This window comes from Fringilla coelebs (genome assembly GCF_963513975.1).
Source record: "Fringilla coelebs genome assembly, chromosome: 9".
Taxonomy (NCBI): domain Eukaryota; kingdom Metazoa; phylum Chordata; class Aves; order Passeriformes; family Fringillidae; genus Fringilla; species Fringilla coelebs.
This window is the reverse complement of record NC_140067.1, coordinates 5517731-5530821: the sequence shown is the minus strand read 5'-3', so window position 1 is coordinate 5530821 and position 13091 is coordinate 5517731. Positions and strand designations below refer to the sequence as shown.

The 13091-nt window shown below is 41.2% G+C and overlaps 1 protein-coding gene across 1 annotated transcript in view; it reads right to left on the bottom strand.

Moving 5' to 3' along the window:
• Positions 1 to 12956, bottom strand: part of SLC1A7 (solute carrier family 1 member 7) — a gene marked incomplete at its 5' end in the record, with an annotated part of 47087 nt that extends 34131 nt beyond the window's left edge. Inside the window, 2 exons of the mRNA XM_084211830.1 lie at positions 11675 to 11754; positions 12816 to 12956. Of these exons, the coding sequence (XP_084067956.1) occupies positions 11675 to 11754; positions 12816 to 12956 (221 nt within the window). The remainder of the gene's footprint in view (positions 1 to 11674; positions 11755 to 12815) is intronic.
• Between the last annotated feature and the right edge of the window lie 135 nt (positions 12957 to 13091).

The window sequence follows — 13091 nt, the reverse complement described above, 5'->3', positions numbered from 1 at the left end:
AATGCTACTTTGTTCCTTGACATTTCCCTTGGATGAGTCCATGCAGAAGAGTAAATATTCTAAACCAATTTTTTAAAATAAAACAATTCAGTAAAATATATTTATCTCAAATTAATGTGACAGTTTACTGTTAAAAAAACCACTGTGTTGTTACTCGATTTTTAGGACTGAACTCTTCTCTCAGGCTGAGGTTCCACAGGCCATTGAGCCAGTTTGACAGCTCATTGCTGCACAGAGTAGATACCTAAAATACAGCACTGTTCCACCACCACATTCCCAGGGAAAAAAAAAAAAGAAAATGAGAATCAGGTTGATTTTTAACCAGTTGGATGTTTTCATCCAACAGTTTTCAGGGTTCTTTACAGATACATTTTGCAGGTGACACCAGAGTTGTGAAGGGCTGACTGTTGAGCAGCAGAGCTGTAAGTTGCAGGCAGAGCAGTTCCTGGGAGAGGGCACTGCCAAGGAGACAGAGAATTCACAATTCACTCCCCTTCCCTCCCTGGTGCTGCCCTGGAACCACTGTCACTGTGGGGACGCCACCACTGTTCCTGTTGTCCTTTGATGCCTCTGGGCCGTGTTGGTTCTACAGAACAACAGAGGGATGAACCCTGTCTCGATTGCTCACCTGAGAAGCATTTCCAGAAGTACTTAGGACAAAAATCCTAATTAAATATGTCCAGTGGTTCAGGTGAGTTTAGGGTTTTACCTCAGCCTCAAGATGTAGGGCATTAGGATTTGGGAGGATGTTGTTCAGCTGGAATCTGATCTTACCTTGGCTTCTAGGTGGCAAATCCTGAGGGGGCTAATAATGAGATTTCTCTGTCTTGGGGATATTCATTAACAAGATCATCATCTGTAATGAGATTATCCTGTCACCAGATAAAGTCGTGCTCAGTTCATACTGTGATGAGAAAGTCGTCAAAAGTAATTAACTATGGAAGTGCAGTGGGGTAACTGGGGTGTGACAGAAGCATGAACAGACCTCTGGGCCCAGACAAAACCCTGTGTTCTCCATGGCCTGCAGTGCTCAGGAAGGAACCAATGGAACCAGTTCTCCAAAGGCTGGGGAGTAACAGTGGTCATTTTAGGCAATAGCTCAGAATAATGTCAGAAATAAATGACTGGAACTAGAATATGACAGTAATCACTCATTCGCTATTTTTTGTTTCACTTCATGTGTTTGATATCAGAAGGAATGGGACAAAAGACTCAAAGATTAGGAGACATAGTGGCTATCACAGTTATTGTACAAAGCAAGTAATAATACACAGTTACATCACAGCAGTTCATTGCTGCTGACCTCTAGAGTTCTAACATTCAGACAATGTAGCCAAAGGATGACAAGAACAAGTACTTTTCTTACTTGCTAGGGAACAGGGGGGCAGGAGGAATAAGCTTCCAGCTAGTTTAAACTAAGATCACTGTATCATGCTCAGGTCCTCCCTCAAAGTCTATTTTTCATCAGACACTCTTGGCTACATAAAAACTTCTGAAGAGTTTCTCAAGATTCTTCTAAACCAGAACAAAGCTGTTCTCATGGCTTCCACTGCTAGACTCATGAAACACACTGGAATGGAAAACAGTGGACCTTTAATTCTTGTCAAACCTCTGAATCTGGTTGGCCTTGGAAGAACAAGGCAGATATTTGATTCATAGGTTGAAATAATTTGAGAAGCTGTGTAGTTAAGTAGCTTCCACATGTATGATTCATGTATAGCTTCTTCCATGGTGTGTTTTAATGATTGCCAAATGGACAAAACAGGATTAAGACAATAAAAAACAATCTGGAGCTTTTCTAAATAATTACTGTACATCTCACTCCTTTAATCAGTCTGGGGGAAAAAATCCACAAAATTGTAATTTAATGTTCAGACACCATTACTTAGCTTGTATAGAAAAAAAACCTGTCGAGCCTAAAGGGAAGGGGATGATATCTTCAATTCTAGGAATTATATATGACTAGTTAAAAAAGTAAAGCCAGTTTCTACATTGTTTAAAGTGTTTGTAGTTGTACAAACCAAAGAACCAAATGCTAAGTTTCTTGTGTGCTTTGAGGGAAATCCATGTAAAAATCCCTAAGACTAAAATAGAATTTTTGACGTAAAGAAGAAGGGAATTCTTTCCAATATCTTGGAAATCTAATTAGTCCCATGCAAACAAGTAGCTAAACCCTTTTGAGCACCTCTAGGCTTGTTCTGGCTGTCACAGATAAGCATCAGGTATTTTATTTACAAATAAAAATAGAACTTTCTATCTTCTCTGCAATTCTCTAGGTTTTTCTCTTGCTGTCTGATGAAAGCGCATTTTTTGTCCCGTGTCAAGATCAAATCCTGTATCCCCAGAAAGGGAAAATACAAGATGCAGCTGCTAAGACCCCATTCTGCATGTTTATTTTGTCTTCCTCTCCACCAGAAGCCATCTGGATGTTGCTTTGAAATAGATGGATTATGGATAAAGTTATCAGAAGGGATTAGTGTGATTAGAAAGACATTAATCCTGTCAAGAAGTAATGGTCAAGTATTAACCACCAGCAGTTGTTCCTAGAATGATGTTTGTTTTCATTCATCCCATTCCCTCCCTCCCATTCTCATTTTGTAATTGCATGCTGTGGAAAAGACCTTCCTGAGCAAGTTCTGCCAGTGAGGCTGGGAAGTGCCTCCACCAGATACATTAGAGATGATTATATTCCAGTTGAGCATCATGAAAGGGAAGTGCTGCCTTCACTAATGCTGCTTGATCATGCAGGCAGGCTGTCACTCACCTTTTTGTCAAGGTCAGTCCCTTCAAGTCTCAACATGATAATAATGTGCATTTAATCATCTCAAAATGCTTCACCAGTGGAACCCCCTCTAATGCAGGAGGGCAGTATCTCCATTTTATAGACTCAGAAACAGAGAAATTGAGGCACTTTTAAATGAAGACAAACCACTTACAGTGAAAAAAAAATTACATTTTCCTTATCTGTGCCCAGCTCTCTGTGCTTTCAGAAAAGGCTACTTCACTTCCATGGAGGCATCATTTTCAGAGTAATGTTTGCAACAGAGAAAATGAAACTCTACAGTGATGAAAGAAAGAGATAGGAAAGTTTCTCTGGCTCTTTTTATAGTTTAATGCTTGATTTGCTCTTAGTCTCTAGTGTAGTTAAAATTATTTCAGCAGTAAGAAAGATGGATCAGAATTACTTTTTCTTTTCAGGATATCCTTTTGCTTTCTTCTAATATGAAAACCACCTACAGAACAAGACCCTACTATGGCTGCAATAGAGCAAGGGCAGTGGTAGTGGTGAGAGGATCACCCTGCCCCATGCTCTGCCCTTCCTGACAGAGATGTGTCACAGGGGTTGTGCACACTACTGGTGTGCTGCAGCCTTCTGCTGATCTGAGCACAACTAAGGAACTCTCTCAGTCACTGTGGCCAGTGCAATGATCCCCAATGTCTTGTATTATTAAAAATTTCAAAGTCTTACAACCTGATTTTCAAAGGAGTTGACAAGTCTGGAACCCTCCTGAAGGTCCAAGGGGCTACTAAGGTTCATCTCCTGAGCAATTCAGTAATAGGAAACAGCTTTTTAAAAGTTTAGACATCTTGGTATAAATGAAATTGTGTCTAAGCTCAGAAAAACCCCAGCTGCAGAAAGTGGCAGCTGTACTACAAACAGGACTGCTGCAGCAGTTTCTGTGTGGTTGGATTACCAGCTGTAAATAGCACTTGAAATGTGCATTCACTTTTCAGAGCCCCAGGATGGAACTATTTTACTAAACACAGTGGAAGCCCAAAGGTGTCAGGCATGATGGAAAATCTGGCTCTTGATCTTCAAGCAACAAAAATGTGTCAGAAGATCAATACACTGTTTGCAGTGATTATGTTTAATTTTACAGCTAGGCTGCTAGGGAAGAAACCAATCTGCATTTCTAATGCATCATAACATGCATAATTTTGAGAACTGGTTTGTTAAACTGCTTTATAAAATAGTAAGATTTTTGTGTTTTACCCCAAAATGTTGATATCTCCTTTATAATCTAACACTTATAACTCTTAATGACAAATTGACATACACAGCAAAAATCCTGCCAGGAATTCACATGATGCATTATATTTTCTATTTCTTGTGCAATAGGAAATCTGCTTTTATGGACTAATATAAACAAGGCAGGACTTTGTACAGCACACAGTGAAGGCTGATGTCCAATGGCTGTTTTATCACCTCCATATGTGAGATTACTGTGATACGTCTGTGAGTTCTGGAAGGGATGAACAGCAGCCTTTGCTCACTGACTGACAAAGGGGATTGCAGTGTGGCTCATGCAGAATTCAGGTTGGCTTGTTGGTTTCAGCTGTTCTGATTTTTAAAAAAGTGTTTCCTAAATTCAAAGGTCAGGATGCAAACAAACCCAAATTATCTCTTAAATATGGATGTGCAGCTTCACATGGTGGAAGGAGCCAAGAATCTTATTAATACTTGATTTTTTTTCTTCTGCCAGTTCTTTCAAGCATTTTTAGATTAGCAAAAAGCAAAAGGGTTTGAAACACAAATTTGGATTATAAACAAATGACAGATTTATTCAACTGTTTTTTGTCTAAGAAAACAGAGGGAATCAAGCCAGCCCCTCAAGCTCCACATGTCATTCCCATTCCTTTGTGAGACACTAAGTATTTTAGAGCTCTCAGAGGACTACAGAAAAATTCTGTCAGGTCACAAACAGTTCTTCCCCCATTTGTAATCACTTCAGTGCTTCCACACCCACTCACTCTGTCACCACAGATTCCTCCTGCACGTCACTAGATCCCTACTGACACTCCTTAAATAATTTCTACTGGGTTGGTCCAATTTTGTCATTATGATATGTAATTGCAACATGTCATTTTTCACTGAAACAGTCTGGACCTCTGGGTTGCACAAACAAAAGAAAACAGTATGGGATCTGAGCATTAGACTTGACATTTCTAAACATAGTTAATAGCATTGAAAATGTTCCAGATGATAATGTGGAGAAACTTCTTAAGATGTCTCAGGCATGGAGGAGGGATAAAAATTTTCCTCTACAAGCTGAAGCCATCTCAAATGATGACTTTTGGGGTAATCTGACAGCAGTTCTGCAATATAATAGCAATATGGAGAATTGAAGATAGTATAATGGTGTCAAGTGAGATGCTTTCTGACTGCTTCTTCTTACCCTTGGGTAATCCTTATCTTTCAGTTTCATCCAAGGAGTTTTGCTTTTCACTCTAAAAGTAAATATAGTTATTCCCTCTAGTCATCTCCTTAAAACTCACTTCTCTACACTGACTTTCTCCATAATAAAGACTTAATATAACCTAGGAAAGAGCTAACAAACATCTTGTTCTCACTGGGGTGAAATGTACTTTTGTTATTATTCACATCACAGTGATACACGTGACAGGTAGTGCAGAAATGGGGCTCTCTGCACTTTATGTTGTCATTCAGGTCCCCCACAGATTTCCCCATACACACCCCACAGAAGGTTTACCTGTTCCCCAGTGCCTGTTCACCTCTATTGGCCTGCTCCCCAGTGCCAATAGAGGTGAAATGGAGGGAAAAGTCCACAGTCCAAAAATGTGAAGAAAACAAGCCCTGTGTTCCCAAAGCAATTTAATTCTATGGAAAACACTTCTGTATTTATACTTCATGGAACATTTTTCTGAGCAGGCTCTTCAGAGACCCAGAGGCAGCACTTTGCAGCTGCTCCTCAGCACCTCACTAGATAATACAGTACATAAATTTGGCTGCACTTGATTATAGAACCGTAGAATTTTTTAGGTTGGAAAAGACGTCTGAGATCTTTAACCCCAACAATTCCTTCCCCCAGTGCTGCCAAGTCCCACTAAACCATGTCCCCAAGTGCCACATCTACTTGTCTTTTAAATACACCCCAGGCTGGCAGCAGCACAAGGATAAGAACAGAACAGCTGGTATTAAGGGGAATAGTTTAACACATACAGAGCAGAAAAGACCAAGCCCAGACTGACCAGAACCTTCTGTTATCCACCCTTTCCCTTTTGGTCTTCAGGTAAATTATGTGTTGAGACATGGAAAATGCCTCTTGGTACCAGGGTGTATTAGAAGAAACAGTACTGCACAAATTCTCATTCATGTAAAACCAGTATTATTGAGTAGATTAATTTTGGCTGTCCTCTTTATTTAAATATAACCATAAACAGAAAAAAAAAATTCATAGCCTTTTAGGCATCTGTTTTCCTTCTGAATGGATATGATACCAGACAGTGGTTTCTGTTAATAGTAAAAGGTTTGAATTGTCAATTGCAGTACAGGTCTTGGAGAGTTTGGGTCAAGCTTTTCATCCCTAGCAAATGGTGATCTTAAGTAGCAAAACAGACGAACAATCTCCAGTGTGAGGTTTATTGCCTGTTTCATGTGCAGCTGAGAGCAAACAATCAGTGCCCAACACAACCTGCCCAGGCCAGTGGTCAATTTGGTATGGCCCCATACAGCCAAACAATGTCAGAATTCCATTAAAACACAATGAGCAAAATTTGTCATTGGTGAGATGTTCAAATGCCAGTGTGTTCCACAATCAGAGAGCTGGGGAAAAAATAGGGGGGAAAAGGTACTAAAAAGAGAAGTTTCTGATTAAATACTAGGCTTTAAGAGCATGAGTAAGAATCACCAACTTGGGAATGGGAGCAGAAGGACGAAGGATTACCAGAACTGATGGCATTATGGACAGGAATCCCTTTAAAGAAAGACAGTACTATATTTAGAATATTGTATTTAATTAATCAACAAAACCACAATAGTAACTAATACTTATTACTACCCCCAAATGGGCCTTCAAATAAATAAAAAATTTTATTAGCACACACTTGTTTGTACCAGGTGTAACATACCCAGACGAACAAGCTCCGTAATTTAAAGAATACAGGTCAAATAAATTCTTTTATTTTGACTATAAAGGGAATAATATTTCTTTAACAAGATCTGCTCATGGAAAAGGATCAAATCTCTGCTACTCAATATTTCTTAAACATCTAGAAAATGGTTAGTGGTAAATAAATACAAAATGTAATAATCTTCCTAAGCTTAAAAACTGAAACTTCTTTTTCCAAAGGGAATATTCACTGGGGTAACCAGGCTGTTACAACAGCTAAACAGTTTGAGTGTGCCCTGACAATTCTTTCCCACAAGCATTCTCAGTGCTAACTGCTCATCACAGAAAACTTGGCCCTGTATCTCTTTCCAGATAAAAGCTTAATCATATAAACAAGGAGAGTGCAAACAAGGAGAGTGCTGGAATAAAGGATGCAACTTTCTATTTCACATATAGGACAAAGAGGACTCAGTATGTTCAGCTGGTGCCAACCTGTGTAACTCTGGCTTTAGCCTGCTTTTCTGAACAACCAAGGCTTGGGCAGTCAAACACTGTGTGAGAACCCTTACTAATAAATAACATTTTGATTCAGAGAAGGTCATGTTCCTGAAAGGGTTGTGATACTTCACATATACAGGAGAGAAATAATGTGTGGGCTTCTGGGGTTAACTTGAGAAAGAACCGAGGCCTGCAAGCTGGAGCTGGCACAGACAGGAGCAGGTCAGAGGGTCTGTATTGTCTAGCAAATGTGAGAAGATATTAAGGGGGAAATTGAAGCTTTGTTCCTCTCCCAGTCTTTTATATCATTCAGAGCACAAAAATATTGACATCAGATTTGATTACTTCAATCATTTAAGAAGTTGAGAAACTCAAGTGATGCCCAGGTATCTCTGCCAGTCAACTTGTCCTGGGAACAGGTGAAGGAATCCCATATGTGTGTGTCTGTGGAAGTTTATAACTAACCACAGTGAAAGAAAATGGAAGGTTTATTTTAAATTATTTATTTTAATTATTTTCTGGACAGGGAGTGGTATTGGGAAACTCCAGGGTGCGGGAGCCCGGGCAGTGGTACCTGCAATCCCCGGGATGCGGGAGCCCGGGCAGTGGTACTGCAATCCCCAGAGTGCGGGAGCCCGGGCAGTGGCAGCGGCAGTCCCCGGGAGGCGGGAGCCCGGGCAGTGGTACTGCAATCCCCAGAGTGCGGGAGCCCGGGCAGTGGTACAGGCAATCCCCGGGATGGGGGATCCCGGGCAGTGGTACCGGCAATCCCCGGGATGCGGGAGCCCGGGCAGTGGTACCCGCAATCCCCGGGATGCGGGAGCCCGGGCAGTGATATCGGCAATCCCCGGGATGCGGGAGCCCGGGCAGTGGTACTGCAATCCCCAGAGTGCGGGAGCCCGGGCAGTGGTACCTGCAATCCCCGGGATGCGGGAGCCCGGGCAGTGGTACCGGCAATCCCCGGGGTGCGGGAGCCCGGGCAGTGGTACCGCAATCCCCGGGACGCGCGGAGGGAGCGAGGCGCGGGTGCTCGGTGTCCCGGCAGAGCCGCCCGGTGGCCGCAGGGTGCGTTGCAGGGAGCGCAGCGCAGCCCGAGCCTCCGGCCGCGCCGGGAATGCCGGAGGGGCAAAGAAAGGGCGTGGAACAAACCTGGGCAGCGGGATCTGCCTGAGGGGTTTGATAAACACAACTCTCAGGGCAGGATGCGCAGGGAACTGTGCGCCTACCTGCTGGGAAACCTGAGATCTGTTGAGGGCCGAAACGTTTTGTGTAAAAGGAGAAAAAGACATTGTTTGCATTATCCCTGTCAAATGAGGATCGAAGCCTCTGTCCCAGAGTGAATCAGGGAACTTTAGAGTTTCTGAAGCCGATCTTTCAGGCTTGTTGAGGACATGTCCCTGTCCAGCTGCAGTAAGAGCTTGGACAGTGTCTAAATGTGTAACTACAAATTCAGATTTGACTCCTATTCTCTCTGAGCTCTCTTAATATTTGCATTCTCAGGTCTAAAAGCAGTATCCCGTGTTTACACATAAAGTAAGCAGTCTACACCTAGTAACTGCAGGGTCTAAAACTTGGTCATGTAAGGTTCAATTACTGAGTATCCCTTGGGCAGACATGAGCTGTCAACTATTTGTAGTTTTCTTTATCTTTCCAACAGAAGTGTTGTGTGGGTACCTGTTCTCGCTGCTGAGAAAAGCAAACTCTACACTCAGGGGATACTGACAGGTATGAGCAGGGCTAAGCTAAATCTCAGGCAGAGGATGGGTGCAGTAAATATATACTTATTTCAGAGTTGTTCTATAATGCTGTGAAGCTTGTTTATGTAATCAAATAACTGAAATAATTTCAACCCCCCACCCTTAATGAAGGTCCATGCCTCAACAAAAACAATAGCTCATGTAGGGCTCAGACTGACAGCCTAGTGGGTGATGGTTGCTTTTCCAAGATTTTTCTGTCTGTGGGAAAAGAAAGAAGTAGGACCACAGATGACAGGAGACATCAGAAATAGGTACAGGAACTCTGGGATAGAGCAGTTCCAGGAGCGGGAACAAAGTTCAAGAAATCAAGAAACTGTGCTTTGAAGAAATGGTCTCCCGTTGTTTGACAGATTTCCTCTGCATCCAAGGAACTTTTAATATAAGCATCATTCAGAGATACCTAACTGTATCATAATTTCCTCATTCCTAATGAATACAATCTGCAGAGTTTTGTTTTAACTCTCTAACAATCAGGTCAAGAGGGGGAATACAAATTTTCAGCCATTTCTGTTTAAGGCTGGATTTCTGCTAGTGGTCTGTAAGTAAAAGATTTTCTAGTCTATTGTCAATCTTATGACCTATCCAGTTGCCACTTTTACTTCTGCTGCAACCCTTCAAAATAAGCTCTGGACTTGGAAACAGGATAGTTTGCACTTAGTCTCTCTTTTAATCTTCCTTTCTCACCTCTCCTTTTTTTCACAAGTAATTTCTTTACTTGTGTGTTCAAAGAAAAACTTGCATTAATTTCAACTAGGAGAGCAATATTTAGAGTCCTTTTTATGGTGCTGTGCTCCTGGCTTTTGTAAACAATATTAGAGAGTAATTTAAAAGATAATTTAAATACCAGTGCTCTGGCAGGACAGACTGAAGATATTCCAAATCCACAAAGAAATGTAGTTTAAATGTGCATGAAGATTGATAAAAGTACAGTACTGGTTTACTGATTTTATGAAATACATGTGTGGAAAACACTGTGCTTGTTATTAAAAAAACCTAAAGACAACCAGCCAAAAATGCCCAAACTGTACAAGAATGTTGTTATATCTGGAGTGGTTTTTTCTTGCAAACCTTGCAATTTTAGTTTGTTCTAGCAGGCACTGCTAATTTGTTATACAGGGAGATGGACTCACACTTGCAAGGAGAATGGAACCTCTTTGAAGGTTTGTAAAGTTTCTCTCTTTCCACCTCAGAGGACACAGTGCAGCCACTGTGACAGTGAGGCTCAGAGCTGTCACATCTCCAGGCAACTCAGAGCCATCACAGGCTGTGCCAGAGCAGCTCTTTCCTACTGTGCTGCTCTTCCTAACATCTCTGAATATACTGGAGGGTCTAAAGAACTGCACATTTTAGGGAAGGACATGTAAATTTGCTCCAAACCTTTTCTGTCCTCCTTACTATGTCACTTCCTAATGTAAGAGTCTTTGTTTTCTTTGGAAAACTTTCATTTCACCTCTCAAAAAAAATCTCCTTACATGTTTTGTCTTGGTGTTCTCTAGATGCATTGGCCAGGACCAGATGTGAGTCTATGGTTATAAAACCAGTTTCATGCATAAAGCACCATGACTCAGCTTTGTTCTGTGAAAAACCATGAGAGGGCAAATGTCAGGGTCAATGATTTAAAAATAAAATTTGTGCTGTTAATTGTGTTCATTTTCAGCAATTTTCAGTGATCTGAAGACTAGAAACTTGTTTTTTTCTCAAAGTGGAAGATGAGATCTTGATGTATGAATTAGGTTCCAGAACTGGAGCCAAATATTGCAGTAATTTTTCCTCAGCTCTGGTAAAGTTAGCTTTGTTACTTTCCATCTCTTTAATAACCTCCCAGCCTTGGGCACATGAGAGAGTTTTTGGCCATCCAGCTGGTGTTTTTTTGGAACTGCAGTCAGTGGGAAGGCAGTCAAACTTAGGGAAAAGCCTGCTCTAAGTTATACCCTGCCACTGCAAAGGCAGCTGCCATGCACCAGTCAGTTCCAGCACTGAGATCATTAATTCTGCTATTGATAAACTGCCATCACTAAAGGTTCTATCTTTAAGAAATAAAGAAATCACTTTCACTTCCAGCCAAAGCCAGCTATATATTGTTAGTTCACTGGAGACACAGGGTTTTTTCAATATTTATCATACTATAAACACATACAGCACACCTCAGAATACTGCAGCACACTAAGAATTAACTGTGCTTTTTCACTGTACTTGTACAGTGTATTATTTCAATTGTATAGATTTAAGGCAGGCTTTTTGATAAAGTGAATTGTTTATTCCATATATTTAACTTCTAAGTAGCTTGAAGGAAAAAGTCCTCCCATTACAAGGGAAAAAGTAAACAAATTTTAAAACCCCCATCTCATTAATTGTAAAAGAAATAATACCTATATGAGGTAGAAATGATGTATGGCAGAAATTATCCTATCAATTAAAATACATGTTTATGGCTCCACTATGACTATGAATGTGCAGCAGCAGTGATGCCTCTGGCACTGTCACCTAATTCAGTCACAACTAAGCCACTGTGATGACAAATCTCAATTAGGAAACTTTAAAAGTTATTGGAATATTGTCTTCACTTACCTTGAGACAACCAGAGGGAGAATCAGCATTTTCAGCATCCTCATCAGTAACTCACCAGGAAACTGGAAGTAACTAATTTCCTGGAAATACATGGAGAGATGCTTATTGTTTTGAGCTAAAGACTAACTGTCTTCACAAGTGCTGCTAGAGCTGTGGATCAGATAACATTGCTAGAATCTGCACCTTTGGTGTGAAGACAAGGTGGCAAAGATAGCAGGCTTTAAAAGGTAATTTTAAAATTAATTAGATTACATAATGTGTTCTTATTCAATAAACACACTGCATTGTTCGTTCCTTTACAAAGGAAGACAAAAATGAAATGTGCCATCTCTTGGAGACTACTGTTAACCAGTTGCCCTGAATCCCTGAATAATCTCTCCATTCTGCATTTTGTCTGTTTTCCTAGACGTGTTTGAAGCGATGGCTTGGACACAAACGATGTTCAGACAGACAGTGGTGTGCAGTAGCGGAGGCTAGAATTGGTTTAATTTAGTTGCATTCACTAAATGCCTTATTTTCTAACTGAGATTTCTATTTTGTGCTCAAACAGTGCATTTATTAATGCATGTTGTTGTCTAGTCTGTGTGACTGGACTGTCTTAGTTTGAGTATGCTGGGGGAGAATTCCCCAACTGACTTCAGAAACATGTTCTGCTAATGATAGGAAATCTCAAATTTATTAATATGAAATGCTATTAGTGTAATATAAACATCTGCATCCCTGTGCATCTGATGCTAAAAAATATTCCCAGTGTTTTCTTTAGCTGTATGTGTTCCAAAATAGTATAAAATGCAATATATGGCACTACCAGTTTCTGCAGGCCTATATGAACTGCTATATTTCATCTAGCTTAAATGCCCACTATTGTTATCCATACCTGCAACATTCTACTGTGCTCCTGCTATGCTTCCCAGGTGTCTGAGAGACCAGAACCCTTTGCTAACCTATTGTTTGAGAATGTATGAAAAGACCCAAAGAACAGCATAGATTGACAAACAGAAGAAATGAAACAATTTTAACAAACACATACAGGTGCCTTCTACCTTCCAAAGCCCGCCCTGAAGTTCCCCAAGGTACATATGTCTTTTGTTATGTAAGTCTGGCATTTCCTCTGCAGGGACTTGCTGTGAGCTGCTCTTACCTGCTGGGAGAGGCGCCTGGTCCTCAGGAAGAATCCCAGGAGGCAGCCGATGGTGACGGACAAGACGGAGAGGATGAGCAGCCCATTCCTTTTACAAACATCTTTGATCCGAGCGAGGATTGCATCCAGCGCCACCGCCATGCTGTCCTGCCTGCTCCTTGGAGAAGAATCAGCATCCCATGGGGAGAGAATTCACTCGCTCCTCTTGTTCGGGTGCACAGATCTGGCTCTGGATAGATCAGATCAAAGCACTTCCAGTTCTGCTTAGCTGACCCG